At 47.9% G+C, this 20,956-nt stretch overlaps 1 protein-coding gene across 4 annotated transcripts in view; it reads right to left on the bottom strand.

Annotated features, from left to right (window-relative positions):
• The window catches only part of LOC132820735 (transmembrane protein 154-like), a 69,166-nt gene that overhangs the window by 21,635 nt on the left and 26,575 nt on the right, over positions 1–20,956 (bottom strand). For all 4 annotated transcript variants that reach the window (XM_060833017.1, XM_060833026.1, XM_060833008.1 and 1 more), the window contains 3 exons: positions 14,109–14,145; positions 10,444–10,529; positions 3,586–3,643 (listed from right to left, as the gene is read on the bottom strand). In XM_060833017.1, the coding sequence (XP_060689000.1) occupies positions 3,586–3,643; positions 10,444–10,529; positions 14,109–14,145 (181 nt within the window). The remainder of the gene's footprint in view (positions 1–3,585; positions 3,644–10,443; positions 10,530–14,108; positions 14,146–20,956) is intronic.

The following is a 20,956-nucleotide window of genomic DNA, read 5'->3' on the forward strand; positions in this document are numbered from 1 at the left end:
GACTTTCCCCCCTTCCTATAACTGCCATCCATCACATACTGTAGCTGTTGCAAATTCCTCATCGCTTCTAACTGTCTCTCTAACCGATCCACTCGATCTGATAAGATTCGCATCCAACAACATTTATACAGATGTAATCTGCAGTAACCCTTAAACTCTCTTTAAACTCCCACATCTGACAAGAAGTACATATCACTGCAAAGGCCATTTTTGTTCCTTCACAATCTACAGACCCAGAAAATAACACCGTCTTATTCCTCTACAAACACTGCACCAGGTTAAATTAATAGCTATGGCTTATATTTTAAGTTTAATCAAGAAACGTATCTCCAAAAACACAATGAAGAAAGAACCCACTGTACCCACTACTGCAGCCTTTCTCTTGGACAGACTTAAAACAACAAATAACTTATCTGATTCTGTGCTGTGAATTTCACCCAACACTTCCTCCAAGATTAGTTGTGAATTTCACTGTTTGTTAATTTTCCCAGATGCACTCCAATGTCCAGCGATGCATGAATTCAAACAGCAAAGGCGGTAACTGTGCAGGTTCTCTCTCTCTCTCTCCTGCACTGTCCTCACCATGTACTTCCTTTGTCTGCTCTTCTCCCTTTTAAACTGCTGTTGTTTTGACTTTCTTTTCCCAAAGTTCCAAAACAATACAACAGCGTATAAAACAGTAACTCCCGCTCCTGGGATTTGAGGAAATCACCTCCAGCACCTAAAATACCTCAAAAAAGGAGCAGCTCTTACAGCCAGAAATGTTTCCCGCCCTCCATCTTGGATTACCCAGAATCCAGAGATGTGATTACTCAGAAAACAGAAGGGAGAGATGCTCAGGAAAATCACAATCACTGGGGAAATGAGCAAATTGTTGGAGCTGTGGGTCAACAAGTGCCCGAGTCCGAATGGACTTCATCCTTGGATTTTAAAAAGAGGAGCTAGTGAGATAGTGGACGCATTGGTTTTAATTTTGAAAAACTCCCCTGACTCGGGGCGGCTCTATAAGATAGTAAACGTAACAGCTTTATTCAAAAAGAGAGGGAGGTAGAAAATAGGAAATGTCAGGCCACTCAGCGTCACGTCTGTCAAAGAGAAATGTTTAAAAGCTGTTATTGAAGAAGTTATAGCAGGGCATTTAGAAGAGCTCAAGGTAATCAGGTGACGACAATGCAGCTTTGTGAAAGGGTGATCATGTTGAAATGCTCATTAAGGAAGTAAGACATGCTGTATGGCTGCGAGCCCCTCCCCCCCTCCCCCCCCCCAACACCCCACACACCACCCCCCCCCCACCCCCAGCCCAATCACTCGCACCTCTTCTCCCTAGGCAGGTACACCACCCAAACACACTGCGACACAATCACTGCCCTCTTTCTGCCCTCTTCCTTGCAGGATTATGTAGTTCACAGTTGAATGGAGCAGAGCTGTGCTGCCCGGACACAAGGACACCTACATCTCCCCACACACACACACACACACACACACACACACACACACACACACACACACACCCCTCCCACCCCTTCCCTACACTCCCCACCGTGAAGGAGGTGATTTTTTTCACATCATGGTGTGGGCTGTGTGACAGACCCTGTGGCATCACTGAGGGTGATGGTGTGTGCCCAGCTCCCTCCTATCCTTCGATAGTGTGGGAGGAACAAGCTGCTTGATGGTGTGATCATGATCCTGTCACCTTGCTTCCCCACCACCCTTCATTCACGTTAACGTGCCCGTTCAGATTTCTTCATTTTCGAACAGCCTGCCAAGCCCCAGCAAGGGGACAGAGAGCAACTGCACAGCCCCTGATAGATAAGCCCCACCATTGAGTCTGAGGCTGCCACCAGCTCACATACTGGCATCTTCAATGTGGGCAGCATTAAAACCTGCACCAGCTGTGTCACTGGGCATAAGTGGACTTTACCCACTGGGGGGTGGGGAATGTTTAGTGCATCCATTGCCAGGAAGAAGAATGAAAGGAGTACACCCCCTCACAGACAGCATGGAAACAGGTCCTTCAGCCCAACAAGTCTAGACCAACTCTCCAAAGAGTAACCCATCCAGACCCAGCTCTGCCAACAGGCAGTGGAGGAGTCCACTGCCCAGCTGGTAGAGGGCATTGATAGATCTTGTTCACATCCTCTGATCCATCCCTCTGTCCTGCTATGGACACTGAGGCACGGTCACTACCATCTTCCTTTACCTTTGTAGCTTTTATCAGGATCACCAACTGCTCTGTCTTTTTTGAGAGGGTTTGACAGCATTCCCTGCTAAATCCAGGAACTCAACAAAAATCACGTCGAAAAGCATTCCAGAGTCCATTTCAACACTTTGCAATAGAGATCAAAACTTCCCACCGGCGTTTTAGCTGCTTGGCTGGTGCAAGGAAGAGAAGGGCAGAGGTCGCCTTGCAGCCTCATTCCCTGACCTTGCTACAGAGATGTACAACTTTGTTGTTGGCATAGGTGTTGCCCAGATTTGGGATCTTCCATTCCATCAGCTGGTTGGATAGCACTTCTCCACAGGCCCCTGAGCCAAACTGGCCATATCCTTGTGGGAACTATCTCAAACAGCCTTTACCTGCTGTCAGTGCTGTGCACCACCTGAAAGCATGACCATGCTGGTGCTAAGCAAATGAACTCCACTCCTATAAACTTTGACTTTGCAATACTTTCCTGTTTTGAAAGCAGAATTCTAACCCTGAAATATACTAAACACTGAGCCATATACACTTTTTATCTTGTATTCAAAATAATGAAACTTTTATTTTAAGAATCCCTGCAGTATGGAAACAGGCCCTTCAGCTCAATAAGGCCACACCAACCTCCCAGACACACTCCCCTATTACTCTACATTTCCCCCTGACTAATGCACCTAACCTACACATCCCTGAACACTATGGACAATTTAGCATGGCCAATTCACCTGACCTGCACACCTTTGGATTGTGGGAGGAAACCCACACAAACAAAGGGAGAACATGCAAACTCCACACAGACAGTCACTGGAGGATGGAATCGAACCCGGGTCCCTGGCGCTATGAGGCAGCAGTATTAACCACTGGGCCACCATGCCACCTACTGCTGTTTCATGACAGGGCTTTTCAATTACAGATAATGTTGGCTTCTTGCTTTCTTACAGTGTCAACATGTCAGAATTTGGCAGTGCCACAGCTCTTGTTATTATCAAACTAAATTGTAACACTCCCTTTAATTCTCATTGCCAAGTTACAATGAATCATCTTTCTGCTTTTGAACCCAGTCTTTGTGCTGCCTCTGGTGCTGTATTCTGTACTTGTGCTGTCTGTCACATGAGTCGGAACCACTTCCTGCTAGTTCTTGCTGGGGCATGCCACAGTTCATATAATTGTGGCTTTCCAGTGGAAAGTGTAATGAAATACACTACTGTATAAATTTGATTAATGTTGATAAATTATTTAATTAACCTGTAACCAGCAAAATGTTTCAAAATTCGTCATGATTTGTTTTTATGCTACATTGCCAAAGCAATTAAATACAGTGAAATATTTTCCTTCGGAATTATAAAACTGAGATTTTCTTTCCCTCTTACTTTCTCTCTGTCACCTACCTTGATTTGGATTTCAGGTCTTTTTCTTCACTGATGTCTGGTAAACTGTCTTGTGGAGCTGAAAGGATTTAGGAAATTATTTAGGATTTCACAGATGGAACGCTTCAACACATCGAATGTTACATCGTGTCTGACTGGTGAACAAGGGCGCTCCTCGTTTGAGAATTTTCTAAGCTTCTTTCTAAGCTTAAAACAGAGCTAAACTTCACAGCGCCACTCAGGACACGGACAAGGAAAGCTAACATCAAAACACAACAGGTCAGACTGGAACCGCAATGTCCATACCTTGCTTCCAGATGTGAATGAAAATGGCAAACATACAAACATTTCACACATCAGTGCAGCAGGGATAGCATTAAACATTTAGAAACAGGTTAACTGGAATTTCATGGCGCATTTCTGATTTTGCCAAGGGTACATGGGGGTTATGGAACATCGGAGTCTTACAGGGTTAAAAAAGGCAGCAAGTTAGCAAGAGCTCAGGGTTGGTTCCCTGAGACAGCCATTGAGAGAGCCAGGGTAGGTGAGGGAAGGTAAACACAAGGTAGGAGTAGAGAAAGGTAATAGCACTGCCTGGAGGTCAGGGTGGGGTTTGTCCCTTATAATGAGGGCTCTCCACAAAGAGGGAGACCCAATTACCAAGAGTCTCATCTCCCCACGATTCAGATTCTCCATTGAGGAGGAGCAGCAGCATCAGAGGCAGGCAGGAGTGGGACATCGCCAACTTCAGAGCCTGCAACAGACCAACATCAGAGTAGGCAGGACAGAGAAATGCAGAGAGGAATATGGCGTCTGCTTCCTGCTGCAGAACAGGCTAATCCCAGGAGAGTGTCTCATGTCTGACTGGCTGGCTGGCAGTGAACCCCACAAATCTCTCATGCGGCAGCCATGGAACTCTGTGCCATCCTGTAGGGATGAGCTGGGATCCCTGGGGTTCAATGAGCTACCAATACTAAAGGTGCTGAAAGCCCACCGTGTCTCTGAACCACACCTCCCAATATTGCAGAGATCCTCAGAGCAGTCTCCCTGTCTGCAGCTCTTTGTGACATCAGGGAGGATAACTGGTGCCTAGCACCAAAGGTGACAATCAGGTCAAAGGTTCTACCAGCTTCAAGGCCATTGCTGGACACCCCCAGGGCTAGCCAGGCCCTCATCACCAGAAAGGCTTTCCACTCACCCAGTGTCTAACTGGTCTGTGACCACGGGAGATAGAGCCTTCAGGACTGTCTCCAGTTCTTGCGTAGCAGACGCGACATGTGTGTACTTCAGAAGTCTGAGGTGCTGCAGCTTTAAAAGTCACAAGTGTCTTCCAAAAATGGAAACTAGGGGACAGGAGCTATCTACCAAAGGCATGGATTTTCAGGCCTTTGAGAATCCCACACACAGGTGCAACATACAGGACAATCCATCATAGGTCAAACAGGGTGACAATCCAGCTAGGCCAATGAGCTCCTGAACAGGAGGTCTGGAGCCCAAACCAGTCTGCTGCAGGTCTTCAGTATGCCCTGGTAAAGGCCTCCTGAAGGTGGAGACATTGCTCACTGAAGACCTCCATGGATAGTGATGCCTCCTCCCAGGACGAAGTGTGGAGGGTTCCGTTGTCCTGGTGACACAAGATGGTGGATACTTTGCACAAGGAGAAAGTGAGGACTGCAGAGTCGAGAGTGTGGTGCTGGAAAAGCACAGCAGGTCAGGCAGCATCCCAGGAACAGGAAAATTGATGTTTTAATGATGTCCTGATGAAGGGCTGGTACCTGAAACATCGATTTTGCTGCCTGATCCCCTGAGCTTTTGGGTAAGGCTCAGTAAGATACAAACAAGTGGGGACAGGAAATGCTAATACATTGACACTTCTTACAATCCTGATGCCCATCCAAACATATTCCCTGTAGCTTTGGGCTGAATCTTATCTTTTTTGGCGAAATGTTAGTTCACCAAGTTTCACAGAGGGTTTCCCTCCATGAGGCCGAATGCATTTTCTCACTGCATCTTGCCAAACCTGCCTAACTAACCACCTAGCCCATCCCTACGGCTACCTGCTCGTCCAGCTCTAGCCTTATTCTGCCACTCGTTGGGCCCGGAGCAAGGTCCGGCATCCCCGATGCTGGTCCCATCTTTACAAACCTGCTTTGGGCACGCACTGTCAGTCTGGAGCTGCCCTCTGTGCTTCCCAACAGTGGCTGATGTCGCGGGATCACTGTCCTACTTTGTGGGCAGCTTCAGGAAGTGCTGGGAAATGGGATTTTGATCGGGATTTCCTCTTTGCCCAGGGATGATGGTGGCAGCTACAACGCTGGAGGTCAGGCCCCAGACCTCTCAGGCCCCCAGTGAAGTCTCGCCGGTCTGGATAAATGCCCAGCGCTGTCGATAAAACGTCAATGAGCTTCTCCAATCCGCCATTGCCTTCTCTCTGAGACCTCATGCTCTGTGTAACTGTGCTCCTGCTCCCACTCCTACCAGGCCACTCTCACTTTGGCACAGAACATCTTCTCTAACTCGTGTTACGACATAGGATAAACCCCTCTGCTGATTGAAACCAGCAGCACAGAAATGGTTTAACCTGTGCTGTCATTTGTGAAAATTCTAGAGGCAAAGAACTATCCCAAAAGTCACTACTTAAAGTAAAAATGAACAAGTTTAATTTTTTAAAGCCTAACAGAGAATAATTAACTATAACTATTAACAACTTATTTACCTAAACCTAACTTTTACCATCCCCTCCACAATACAGGTCTGATAAACCCCCCTGATTAAGATTTACTGAAAAATTCAAATTTCAAAACCAGCCAGCTGTCGAATCTTCTCTTTGTAGATTTGCTCTCCAGGTCAGTGTCGATGTTTCTGTCTGTGCCAACCCCTTCTCCAGACAGGTACCTAGCAGAGAGTTCTCACTGGCAGCCTGCTGATCGTTTTTCTTTTGGTTTTATGCCCCAAAGCATTGATCGTTTCATCTGTGTTAAATTCAATACTACACTCAAACGTGATTGGAGCTTTGGTATTTTGGGGCATAATTTAAACTGATTGGCCGAATTTGAATTTAGTTTTTGTTTCCTAGCCACCCAGGTACTGCGAGCCGCTGTACATTCTCCAGCGCCCCATGTACTTGCTCAATCCCTCAACTCTCGTAAAACCCCTTACACCTTCATAACACCTCACCCCTTAAGAAAAAAGGCACCATCATAATGAAAAGATGGCTTCATTTTTCTCTACTCTTTAAACATATTACCATAACATACACATAACTTTCATCTAAGTTCATCTTAACATTTTCCATAGATATATATTTTATATATATATATAAAAAACATTGCATAAGCACAAATCTCATCTGAAATTTATCCGTTAAATCTGCGATAATGCATCTGCAATTACATTCTTACGACATCCTTGCAACATTTACAGTTTTTAAATTAAAAGTCTGTAACCTCAGACTCCAATGAAATAGTCTCACATTCATAGAACATAGAAGAATACAGCGCAGTACAGGCCCTTCAGCCCTCGATGTTGGGCCGACCGAAGCCTACCTAACCTACACTAGCCCAATAACCTCCATATGCTTATCCAATGCCCGCTTGAATGACCATAAAGAGGGAGAGTCCACCACTGCTACTGTCAGGGCATTCCATGAACTCACAACCCGCTGAATAAATTCTTGTTTTTAAAATTTCCAACGCCCACCTCAGTCCCCAACATCAGTAACCCTGCATACCCTCTGCACTGCCTACTCATTCACTTGAGAAATGGCCCCATCTTTACCAACAGTGATTACTGTGCCACCCACTTTCACTTCCTGTAATAGCTACCTCTCAAAGAGGCTGGGCAAGGCAGTGAGCACCCATGTCAGCTCAGAGTGAGTGCGTGCTGGGATAGTGAGTGAAGAGCAGTCCCGGAGTTGGGTGCATGTACCCCTGAGAGCACAGTGCCCTTGCTGCTGCATTACAATGTGAGTTGTCAGTGCAGTCTGAGGTACAGAACCTTCCTGCGGTTGGATCAGAGATATGCCATGTGTGGTTATACAGGCTGTTGAACATTCACGTCAGAAGCCATTATCAGTGACTGGGACGAGGATTACAAATGCTGGAGGTCACAGCCAGGTCAGACAGCATCCAGAGCTGGGATCCCTGGCTAACGTTTCGGGTCTAGATAACTCTTCATCAGAGCTGTGACTGTGAGGTGCATGTGGTTGGTGTCTATGGAGAACACTGAGATGTTGGTGCCTGGCTTCCAGCACTACACGAGAGCGAGGCTGGTGAGGGGCTTTCCTGAGGGCAGTGAGAATTGGAAAGGGAAGTAACACTTGCACGTGAACCCTTTCTAGAAAGCATAATGGCGGATTGTCCATATTTTCCATTCTCCTGTGAGATATAAGCACAGTGAGGTGCTCTCCTTAATAAAAACAAATTACTGCGGATTCTGGAATCTGAAACCAAAAGAGAAAATGCTGGAAAATCTCAGCAGGTCAGTTAGACTCGAAACGTCAGCTCTTTTCCCTCCTTACAGATGCTGTCAGACCTGCTGAGATTGTGGAGGTGCTCTCCTGTACCTCCAGCTGGTGGAGAGGCAGTTGCTGATCACACAGCCTTCGGGATTGGTGACTCCAAACCCACTCAGCCCTGGTCCACTGGCGTGCAGCACCCACTCCTACCCACTACTGCTAATATCATAGTTACTGAGAGCACTGTGAGGGACTGTCCACACACAGGGCTCCATCACAGGAACTCTTACCAGAGACTCATCCTCCATTTTACAGCTGGAGTAGGTGGACTGTTCAGTGCCTGTGTCCTCTCTTCTTGCCAGTGTTACATTGAGCTCATGGAGAAAGCAATCGTTTGTAAGACTGTGCGTATCTCTGGAGTTCACGCAATGGTCGCTTGTATCTAGCTGCCCGTGGGGTGTCACCACCCTCTCGATGGTAGAGATCAAGAAGCACATCATCTCTCCTGGCCTTGACGCACTCATCCACTATCCACACCCGGGGGGTTCCAGAGCTCTGCAATCGCCATCAGATGCCTCTTCCCTTCTTGCTGCAATTTTGGGTGGGTTACCAACAATGTCGGAGGCCTAGCAGCAGCCCAGGGCTCAGCCTATAACTCAGACATCCCCCCTAGGCCCTGAACTGTCAGTGGCTTCACTGTCACAGCCTTCCTCAGCCACAGGGACATGCCTCGGGCCCTGATGATAGACCAGGCTGGGGATCTGACCCCACAGGGAGCCAGCAGGTGATACCACTCATGCTGGTGAATGGAAAGAAGGAAATGCACCCCCTGAGGATCCCTCCTCCTCCTCCTCAGGAACCAGTCCTCCCCAGACCCTCCAGCTCTTCACTCTTCAGCCAGTCCCCGGCCTGCAGCAGATAACAGCAACGCCGAAAGGTCAAGGGCTGCCTGTCTCCTCTTCCCAACTGCCATTTCTGTGGGTGTCCAAATGTCCGCTATGTCCCTGTGCTCACTCATTCACCCGCTTGGTTGGCACGGTCAGTGGGAGGCTTCCTTACTGCTGTGCCATGCCCAGAGCCTGCTCACGGGGTTGGGAACATATAGGTTTGCCAGGCCCTATGCTGAGCTTGGACCTTCCCCTGCTGTGGCTTGCTCACACAAGACAGAACACCGCCCCACATCACTCACATTAGAGGCAGCCCTGATCTCTGTGACAGGGCTATACAAATACCTCACAGATATGGCCGTTCTCAAGAGGTGTGGGGCTAAGGGATCAGTAGTGAGAGTTGGGCACCTCTCTCCATGTTGCTGCTCTGTTTCTGGCAGAGTACGGTCTTTGCTGGCCGAGAGATATGACCTATCAAGTCCACACCTTGGCAGGCTGAAGGAGCGCAGTGATGTGCTTGACCCAAGTTCTCTGGCTGACCCTCCCCTTTGATCCCTGGCCGGACTTTCAGGGTCATGCTTGGCTGGATTCCTCCTCTGGTCCCTGGGAAGGAAGACCCTGATTGGAATTGTAGCCGGGACAGGAAGCTGCCAAGACAGTGAACTGTCGATCCACCTTCCCATGTCTCCATCCTGCCTTTCTGGCTGAAGGCTTTTGCTCAGTTCATTCCGTGCAGTCAGTGGTCAGACGGGCGATTGTCCATGTAAGGCGGGCAGACCCTTAAACAGGGTGCTTGCTCCTGCCCTGGCATTATCCACTGCCATCTTTGTTTCCTGTGTTTACCATTCCATTGGTCGGCCCCTGTTCCTCGCCTGATCTGATTGGCTGTTATCTGTAAGATGGCGTGGGCCTGAAGGAACGAAAGTGGCACCTGCTGCCTGCCAGCTCCTGCTGCCTGGCCTTGGAGTCATGCAGTAAAGCCCAGCCCAAGGTCTCTCCACTAGAACCTAAACTGTGTTACTAATGGACATTTGGCCAAAAGATATTACAACTGCTGAAAAATGTGGTTCTGGAAAAGCACAGCAGGTCAGGCAGCATCCAAGGAGCAGGAGAATCGATGTTTCGGGCATAAGCCCTTCTTCAGGAAGGATCCTGAAGAAGGGCTCATGCCCAAAACGTCGATTCTCCTGCTCCTTGGATGCTGCCTGACCTGCTGTGCTTTTCCAGCAACACATTTTCTGCTCTGATCTCCAGCATCTGCAGACCTCACTTTCTCCTAAAAGACATTACAATGATGGAGTGTTAGGAGAGATTAGCGAAGGAGGGGGTGAGAGGGCTGGCAGCAGAAGAAAGTGGTGAAAGAGATAAAGCAGAGTCGAGGGAGTTCCATCATGTCAATACATTTCACATTGAACACAATGGCTTCCTGCAAACCCATTAACGTACAATCACTTTTGTAGAGAACCGATGAAAATTATTTAAACAGGGCAAATAATCACTATTGAAGAATTCTGCACTGTTGGATTCTGCACTTACATATCTTCTTCATGTTGCCCATCCATCTATCGAGTTCATCCATTTCAACTTCCATCACCGAGGCGACATCATCCTCAAAGATTGGGCTGCGGAAGGAAACGCACAATGAGCTGTTCGTGTCTTCACCGTTTTCAAAGCAGTGTGCCAAACGGTGGGCAGCTTTTCACTTTGTCAAGAATATTGGAGCTGAAAGTTTTCAAGGCACAATCCTGACTAGAATTCTAAAACCATGCCCCACCAGCTGCTCCCTCCACACTGCTGCCTTCTGGTCCTGGTGCCTGGTTTATGAATAGACACAGGGATGTCCAGTCGTTTTCATACAGAGAGCAGATGCACACTCTATGGCTAGCTGTCAGCTATCTACCTCCAAAGGTGATCTTACAGTCAATAACTAAGGCCAGATACACTTTATTTGTACCTGCCAAGTCTTTGAAGGCAAAGGCCACAACCCACAGCTGTTACCATAGCGACCACTGGACCTCTTCCTTTGCCAGGTTTCCAAGCCTCAGAAGTTCCAAGGGGTTTCAGAGATGCCAGGGCCATCAGCCCCAGTGCTGCCCTGCCCATGACAACAGGTTTGAGTAGGAAGAAGGAGGAGCTCTCTGACTGCGGTGGGTATTTGACAGCTTCTAGTTACACTGTGAACCTTCCATTGGAGCAAGAGAGGGCAAGAAGTAAAGACATCCCACTCCGAGCCCTCAGTGGTGAGTGATTGGAACAATGGTTAGGTCACACAGGGTGTGTAAACTATTGGTTATTTCTTTATCTCTCTCTCTCTCTCCTGCTGCAGAACCCTGATGCTGTGAGTCAGATCGATTTTGTTGAGCTGCTCAAGGACATCTCATGACAAGGACAAATTGACCAGCCATTGATATCCTGTTGGGTGAGACCAGTCTGTACAATTGATCAAAGAAAGATCCATAACCGCATCAGCACTGGCAACACTCAAGCACTCTACATTGTGGTCATAGTTTAAACAAGTTTCATTGCTACTGGGATCGCTCAATGAATTGCTCAAATTTAGTGGAGGCTAGTATGACAAAAGATTGAATAGGCCATTTATAAAAAAGTATTTAAAATACTCCAAACCTAATACATCTGTAAAAACTGTATAAACATCAGCTGCACGGTTAAATCTGGCTATTCAGTTGCTGGTTAGTGTCAGTATGATGGAGACAGTACACTCTACAGTATCACAAGTGCCTGAAATACCATCCTGCTGCCTCTCCCCTCCCCTTCTGTTTGAGTAAGTTTGTGGAAATCAAAAGTTTTTAACTTCAGAGGAAACCACAACAATGTCTGTGGTGTAAAATATCAAAATTCACAGGGTAAACTCTGAATTTTTATAGCCATTGACAGCAGTTTGATAACCAGTGAGAAACAAACATTTATCTCAGGCTGGAGGCTGGATGTGTATTTGAATTCGGGCATGAATCTTGATAAACAGGTAGTTGTCTAATGCATGATCAGGCAGGCCTTGTCAGGAACAGTTTAAGTTTCAATTGATGTACTGAGCAGCCATTTGATTCCAAGTCATTTGCCCAAGGAGGAAGCAGTGCTGACTCATCTCTGAACATCACAGCCACAAAGCAGCTACATGTGTAATGTCGCACCATTTATAGCTGGATTTCATCTGAGAGTGTCATACAGGGGTAAGCTATTAATGAAGTACTGGAAATATTATAGGAGAAGTTAGATAATGGAACAGAGAAGTTTGATGTGGTCCCTAAATTTCAGGTTGGATGCTGCCTCACCCCAGCTGCAACTTTAGAAAGAGTTCACCAGAACCCAACAAAAGGTGGCAGAGACTTAATTCTACTCTGCCAACCATTCCTGCAGTTTGTAGGTTTGTCTAATAACAGGAGGAATCTCTATCCACCCCTTCCATGCTCAAACATATCACAGCAGAGCACCCAAAGGGGTTAAGGTTAGGCATTCCTACATTGGGAGTTTCTGTTTTTCCAATTCACTTCAGACACACTTTTGATAGCAAGACCCATTGATCTACAGTGATGTGCAGCAGAAGGTCAAGATGAGGGGGATGGCCCAGGTTTCGGAAGTTAAGAGAAAATGTTTTTCTGTGCAAGTCTAGATCACAAACCTGCTCTCATCCCACCTGTACGGAGGAGTTAGAAGGAAGTTCTGTGTTCCTCCTCCACCTGAACAGCTGATGGGTTTACTGATCACACAGGGCTAAGAGGGATTTGTACTGGCATGGACACCACTTTCCCCAAACTGGTCTCCTACTGGGCTGCAGTCTCACATGGACCAATCACATTCACTGGTCTCCTACTGGGCTGCAGTCTCACATGGACCAATCACATTCACTGGTCTTCTACTGGGCTGCAGTCTCACATGGACCAATCACATTCACTGGTCTTCTACTGGGCTGCAGTCTCACATGGACCTATCACATTCACTGGTCTCCTACTGGGCTCCAGTCTCACATGGACCAATCACATTCACTGGTCTCCTACTGGGCTGCAGTCTCAGGGGGACCAATCACATTCACTGGTCTCCTACTGGGCTGCAGTCTCACATGGACCAATCACATTCACTGGTCTCCTACTGGGCTGCAGTCTCACATGGACCAATCACATTCACTGGTCTCCCACTGGGCTGCAGTCTCAGCGGGACCAATCACATTCACTGGTCTCGTACAGGGCTGCAGTCCCAGATGGACCAATCACAGTCCATCACAGAAAGAAAGACAGGGAAAGAAATTAAGAAAGACTTCCTTTTATATCATACTTTTTATGAACTTAAGAGTGACCCAGTATGCTCAGCAGTCAATGTTCTGAAGGATTACAAGGAAGATTTGATTTAGATTTAGATTTGTATTGCCATGTGCGCTCAAGTACAGGAGTACAGTGAAAAATACATGATGTCACCACACAAGGTACCATCTTGGGTACAAGTACTGAGCTACAGTGTCTTAAGAACAAGATAGAAAGAAATAACAATGGTTGTAGTTAAACATTGTGTTCAGTAGAAAAATAAAGAAATAAAGTTAAAAGTCGAAGATTACAGTCTTTTGAAAATGCAGGGAGGCAGCTGTGGAAGACTGGGGACAGGACAGAATAGGAATTCCTTCAGTGGAATAGGTCTCATGATACAGAGCGACTGACTGGCTTACAGTCTCCTTTTGTCTGACTAGTTGTGAGGGATTGATTGCCCTTCATAGATACTCATTAGCAGTTATCAAATTATTGTTGCAATTCATAATGGCCTTTAGTCTCAGTAGTCTGAAATAATCTGAGTACAGAAGCCAAGCAGAACCAGAGTTGATTGATTACTTGGATGGGAGACTGCCTGGGGCTTCCAGGGGTTAGGTATCTTGTGTAGCGCCCCTCCCTCTAGGCCTGTTTCAAAATCCATTTCCCTGGAAGTGTGGCACAATGTGTCTGAACATATGAAAACCATGATAGTGAGAGATTTCTCAGATAGGTTCCACAGTAACACAAATGTGGTAGACCTTAGGTTGGTCGTCTCTAACAGTGACTATGTCCAGCATTATAGATTAATTCACAACTGGGTGGAAAGGACACTGTTGTAATACATTTACTGCTTGCTTCTGGGAAACTATTCCTATTGACAGACCTTTTCAATGTGTATATTTCTTATGTAGTCTATGTAAAATGTTATAAACAGCTTAAACACCATACCTGGCTGGATTTTCACTGTTAATCTCATGATTAAGAGCTGAAATATAGAAAGTTTTTGCATGTTTAGTAAATATATGTACTCAAGCATGTTTTCTGAAAATAAAGGAATTCATGAGCATATTTAACAAACACCAATAATGTCCAAGTGGTTCCCAGTCATAAAATACACAGAAATTGTTGTAATGACAGAAACACCATGACTAATTTATACCCTGCAAACTGCAAGCTCATCATCAGACCAGGGCCCAGAAATTCCAGTCAGGGCCAGGAATTCTTTTTCCGAAACACATTAGACTAAAAGTACCCTTCTTGTTTGATTTGCCTTTAGGATTCCCAGGCAAGAGAGAACAGCAGAAACCAACCTGGCTTCCAGAAGTGCAGGGAATCAGTGTGGAACCATCCTCTCCTTTACAGCTGAACATGCGATTAAATGTTCAGTGATTAAATCTGCCAGGTCAGTGTGAGGTAACCTGGCAGGGTGGGGTGAAGAAGGCTGAGGGGGTCAGGGTGGCAGCTACGGGACAGGGGGAGTATTGGGTAGGGGACCGAGTGCTTCGGGTGGGTTGATGAGTTGGATGTGAGGATTGGGATGGGGATGGGTGGCAGCATTAGCAGGTGGAGTGTTGTCCAATCACGGGTGAGAATGGGTGCCCTCCGGGGCGATAGAGATGTCATGTCAGGATTGGTTCAGTCGGGTGTGGGGTCCAGTTGTGTGCAGTACTGGAATGGGAGAAACGTGAGGAGGGCTTGGTCAGTGTGATGGGATCACTGTCAATGTGTGGGGGCGGGGGGGGGAGGGTCAGTGTGTGGGGGTGGGGTGTCAGTGTGTGAGGGCGGGGGGGGGCCGGTGTATGGGGGCGGGGGGAGGGTCAGTGTGTGGGGGTGGGGTGTCAGTGTGTGGGGACGGGGGGTCAATGTGTGGGGGTGAGGGGGTCAACGTGTGGGGGTGAGGGGGTCAGTGTGTGGGGATGGCTTTAGTGTGTGGGGGCGAGGGTTCAGTTTGTGGGATCAGGGGTCGGTGTGTGAGAATGGGGTCAATGTGTGGGTTCGGGGGTCAGTGTGAGGGGATCTGTATCAGTGTGTGGGGGTGGGGGGGTCAGTGTGAGGATTCAGGGGTCAGTGTGAGGGGATCTGTGTCAGTGTGTGGAGTCGGGGGTCAGTGTGTGGGTTCAGGGGTCAGTGTGAGGGGATCTGTGTCAGGGTGTGGGGTCGGGGGTCAGTGTGTGGGGGTGGGGGTCAGTGTGTGGTTTCAGGGGTCAGTGTGAGGGGATCTGTGTCAGTGTGTGGGTTTGGGGGTCAGTGTGAGGGTTCAGGGGTCAGTGTGAGGGGATCTGTGTCAGTGGGTGGGTTTGGGGGTCAGTGTGAGGGTTCAGGGGTCAGTGTGAGGGGATCTGTGTCAGTGTGTGGGTTTGGGGGTCAGTGTGAGGGTTCAGGGGTCAGTGTGAGGGGATCTGTGTCAGTGTGTGGGTTTGGGGGTCAGTGTGAGGGTTCAGGGGTCAGTGTGAGGGGATCTGTGTCAGTGTGTGGGTTTGGGGGTCAGTGTGAGGGTTCAGGGGTCAGTGTGAGGGGATCTGTGTCAGTGTGTGGGTTTGGGGGTCAGTGTGTGGGTTCAGGGGTCAGTGTGAGAGGATCTGTGTCAGTGTGTGGGGGTGGGGGTCAGTGTGTGGGTTCAGGGGTCAGTGTGAGGGGATCTGTGTCAGTGTGTGGGGGTGGGGGTCAGTGTGAGGGTTCAGGGGTGAGTGTGAGGGGATCTGTGTCAGTGTGTGTGTTCGGTGGTCAGTGTGTGGATTCAGGGGTCAGTGTGAGGGGATCTGTGTCAGTGTGTGGGTTTGGGGGTCAGTGTGAGGGTTCAGGGGTCAGTGTGAGGGGATCTGTGTCAGTGTGGGTTCGGGGGTCAGTGTGTGGGTTCAGGGGTCAGTGTGTGGGTTCAGGGGTCAGTGTGAGGGGATCTGTGTCAGTGTGTGAGGGTGGGGGGTCAGTGTGTGGGTTCAGGGGTCAGTGTGTGGGTTCAGGGGTCAGTGTGAGGGGATCTGTGTCAGTGTGTGAGGGTGGGGGGTCAGTGTGTGGGTTTGGGGGTCAGTGTGAGGGATCTATGTCAGTGTGTGGGGTCAGAGGTCAGTGTGGGGGGGTCAGTGTGAGGGGTCAGAGGTCAGTGTGTGGGGATGGGGTCAGTGTGAGGGGATCTGTGTCAGTGTGTGGGGTTGGGGTCAGTGTGTGGGGTCAGAGGTCAGTGTGTGGGGATGGGGTCAGTGTGAGGGGATCTGTGTCAGTGTGTGGGGTCGGGGGTCAGTGTGAGGGGATCTGTGTCAGTGTGTGGAGGTAGGGGGTCAGTGAGTGGGGTCAGAGGTCAGTGTGTGGGGATGGGGTCAGGGTCAATGTGTTGGTTCGGGGGTCAGTGTGTGGGGTTGGGGTCAGTGTGTGGGGGTCGGGGGTCAGTGTGTGGGGTCAGGGTCAGTTTGTGGGGTCGGGGGTCAGTGTGTGGGGTCAGGGTCAGTGTGTGGGGTTGGGGTCAGTGTGTGGGGTCAGGGTCAGTGTGTGGGGTCAGGGTCAGTGTGTGGGGTCGGGGGTCAGTGTGTGGGGTCAGGGTCAGTGTGTGGGTTTGGGGGTCACTGTGTGGGGTCAGGGTCAGTGTGTGGGTTTGGGGGTCACTGTGTGGGGTCGGGGTCAGTGTGTAGGGTCAGGGGTCAGTGTGTGGGGTTGGGGGTCAGTGTGTGGGGTTGGGGGTCAGTGTGTGGAGTCGGGGTCAGTGTGTGGGGTTGGGGGTCAGTAAATGGTGGGGTTGGGGTCAGTGTGTAGGGTCCGAGGTCAGCGTGTGGGTTTGGGGATCAGTGTGTGGGAATGGGGCCGGTGTGTGGGGTTGGGGGTGAGTATGTGGGGTTAGGGTCGGTGTGTGGGCTTATGCTCGAAACGTCGAATTCTCTATTCCTGAGATGCTGCCTAACCTGCTGTGCTTTGACCAGCAACACATTTGCAGCTGTGTAAAAATAGCCTGGCCATCAGGGTGCCTGGATCAATCTGTGTCTGATACTGACTGAGGGGGTGAATATTGGCCAGAACACCTGAGAAACCTCAAAACTCTTCTGCCAAATACGACATTAAATCTCTTATATCCACCGTACAGACACCCAGTTTAACTTCTCTGACAAAAAACAGCCATCTCGAACCATAGAACACTCCCAACAGTGTGGCACTCCTTCAGTTTTGATTTCTCTGTTTAAACCCTAGAGTGAGACTTGAAGCTGAACTCTTCTAGCCCAGAGTTACCACTACCACCTGGCATTGACCTTATTCTTACCTCCTGTTACTGGCAGATCATTGACACCTAGGTCAAAGGTTAACTTCCAAATGAAATCAAAGCAGAAACCAGTTCCATTATTACAGGTATTCTCAGGATCTCAACCTGATTTATATAGACACTGACTGGTTGAAAACGAACTTAACGTGTTTTCTTCCTAAACTGAATCATTAATTTTTCTTTTGATGATTTTGTACCCTATGAAGTTAGACTTGGCAGAGTACTCTTTTTCTGAGGTTGTAACTTGCCTGTCCCATAAGGTCTCATCCCCTGTGTTCCCCCAGGATGTCTCAGATTGTGAAGATGTTTTGGGATTGTTGGAGTGGTTCTGCTGCTGAGGTAACCAGCCCATAAATGTGGTAGTGTTCATTTCTGAAAACCTAACTGGCCACTTCACTTAAAGAAATACTTAAAAAAAACACATCGAGGTCACTCAAAACCCTTCTGCAGAAGTCAATGTGTTGCTGGCACACCTTCCTTTGCACAGCACTCAGGGAAACCATTAAATATACAAATGCTGACTTCTGCTGGGTTTTATTTTGGCCCCAGTCCTGTCCACTGCAGGTTTATGTGGTGGCTCTGTGTCTGGATGTGACTGCAGATTAAATCAGGCCAGCGCTTCTGCTCTGGGATAGGGCCCTCACCTTCCACAGGGACAGCCTCTCGCAGATCCTGAATTAAAATAGCCACAAACTGGAGCAGGTTGCCAAGGGGAGATGTAAGCTGCCCCTTTTCTGAGCCCTTGCCTCCCCTGTGTGGTTGAAATCCAGCGTTTGACGCTGGTGTGAGATGATTTCAGCATCACTGACCCAACCACCCATCTGCTGACATGATCTTCCTGCTCAGCCATTACTGAGAGGTAGGCAAGGAAGGCAAGCAGTGAGAGAGTTATATCTCCGTCAGAAACTGTGCCTTTGAGTAATGGAGACTACAAAGGACAAATTCCTTCAAATGAAATGAAAATTCATGTCTAAAAATGGGTTGAAAATAATTTTTCACTTCTGCATTGACAGAAGTGCAGTCATTAGGAATGCATATATGAGGATTCATGCACCAGTGCATCAGAATTTCCACCCATTAAAGTTCATTATTATTACATGTTTCAGTGGGTGACGCACCCTATCAGTAATGATATTCTTAACAGGCCCACTTTCAGATTGGAAACCAGCATCAACACGTTCGCAAAGAGAAGTACTTGTGCTGGAGTGCTTTAAGTAGCAAGCTGAGTATGACGGGTGGATGATAAGCAGGTCAGGTTGGAAATCTGAAAAAGACCTTCACATCCCACTGTTTCGTGTTTGTGTTCAAAGCACATTGAATTTCTTTCTGTGTTTTATGAACAATAGATTTAAATATCTAACACAGAGGAAGGTGGTGTGGTTGTTGGACATCAATTATCTCAGCCCAAGTACGTCACTACAGGAGTTCCTCAGGGTAGTGTCCTAAGCCAAACCATCTTCAGCTGTTTTGTCAATGACCTTCCCTCCATCATGAGGTCAGATTTGGGAATGTTTGCACCATTCATGACTTATCAGATACCGAAGCACTTCATGTTCAAATACAACAAGATCTGGACAGGGTCCTCGTATCGATTCCAGCCTTGGGGAAACTGTCTGTGTGGAGTTTGCACATTCTCCCCGTGTCTGTGTGAGTTTCCTCCGGGTGCTCCGGTTTCCTCCCACAGTCCAAAAAATGTACAGTTCAGGTGAACTGGCCATGCTAAATTGCCCCTAGTGTTAGGAGCATCAGTCAGAGGGAAATGGGTCTGGGTGGGTTACTCTTCGGTGGGTCGGTGTGGAGTTGTTGGACCGAAGGGCCTGTTTCCACACAGTAGGGAATCTAATCTAATCTAATCTAAGCTTGGACTAACAAATTACATTCATATCATACAAGCGGCAAGCAATGACTATCTCGAACGAGAGAGAATCCAACCATTTCATCTTGACATTCAATGGCATTGGTCACAATTGACCAGAAACAGAATCAGGCAGGCCATGTAACTACTGTGGCTACAACAGCAGGACAGAGGCCTGGAATTCAGTGCCAAGTGGTCAAAAAGGCATTCTGGCACACGTTCGCCTTCCTTGCTCAGTCCTTTGAGAATAGGATTGGCACGTAATCTTGTGGTTGTACAGGACATTGGTGAGGCCTGTTCTGGAATACTGTGTCCAGTTCTGGTCACCCAGTTGTAGGAGGGATATTATGAAGCTGGAGAGATTTACCAGGAAGTTTCTAGGAATGGAGGGATTGAATTATAAGGAGAGGCTGGACAGGCTGGGACTCCTTTCACTGAAGCATAGAAGTTTGAGAGGTGACCTTATAGAGGTTTATAAAATCATGAGGTGTATAGATAAGGTGAGTGGCAGGGGTCTTCTCCCTAGGCTGTGGGATTTCAAGACTAGAGATCACACTTTTGAGATGAGAGGAGAAAGGTTTTAAAAAGACACGAGGAGCACCTTTTTTGACACAGAGAGAGTGGTTCATGTGTGGAGTGAACTTCCAGAGGAAGTGGTGGACACGGATGCAGTTATAACATGTAAACGATGGTTGGGTGGGTACATGAATAAGGGATGTTGGAGTGTTATGAGCCAGGTGGGACTAGTTTAGTTTGAGATTATGGCTGGCATAGACCAAGGGGTCTGTTTCTGTGCTGTATGACTCCATGACTCTATGACTCACAATGTAACAAATCTCCTGTCTCCCCAGTTCTTGCTCACACAACACAAGTCAGGAGTGTGATGGAATACTCCCCCACTTGCCTGGATGAGTGCAGCTCGAGCAACACTCAAATAACTTGACACCATCCAGGACAAAGCTGAAAATGTGTTGCTGGAAAAGCGCAGCAGGTCAGGCAGCATCCAACAAGCAGGGGAATCGACGTTTCGGGCATAAGCCCTTCTTCAGGACAAAGCAGCCCACTTGATTGGCACCACACCCACCAGCAGGAAACTTCACTCCCTCCACCCACTATCACGCAGAGTCAGCAGTGTGTACTGTGGACAAGGTGCATGGCAGTAATGCGCCAAGGGTCTGTTGATAGCACTTTCCAAGTCAGCAACCTCTGCCACCCAGAGCACCAGGGAAGTAGAAGCCTGGAAGTGGCACAAACTCCCCTGCCATCCACACACCATCCTCACATCCAATCAGGTCACCATTTCTTTGGTGTCACTATGTTAAATTCCTGGTGCTAACTTCCTTAACAGCACTATTAGAGCACTACCTCTCCCAGGGCCTGGAGGGAGTCAAAAAGGACCTCTTACACATACCCTCCTTAGGGTACTTAAGGATGGACAATATATATTGGCCTAGCCAATGATACATCACATCCTGAATTTTTTTTTAAATCCCAGATTCTGAGTTAGCCATAGTTGCAAACAGCTATGCAAGAATACCTTAGGATATGACTGATTTATTCCAATTAGTTTCGAATTAGATGATTTTTGTGTTGTGTTTTTAAAAGGATGAGAGCTGTAGGTAATACTGAGTGACTACACTGCCATTTCACTTGGGTACAAATCCATCGCAGTCTGATTAAAATTCCTCTCTGCTGGGA

Source organism: Hemiscyllium ocellatum, chromosome 1, assembly GCF_020745735.1.
Source record: "Hemiscyllium ocellatum isolate sHemOce1 chromosome 1, sHemOce1.pat.X.cur, whole genome shotgun sequence".
Classification (NCBI taxonomy): domain Eukaryota; kingdom Metazoa; phylum Chordata; class Chondrichthyes; order Orectolobiformes; family Hemiscylliidae; genus Hemiscyllium; species Hemiscyllium ocellatum.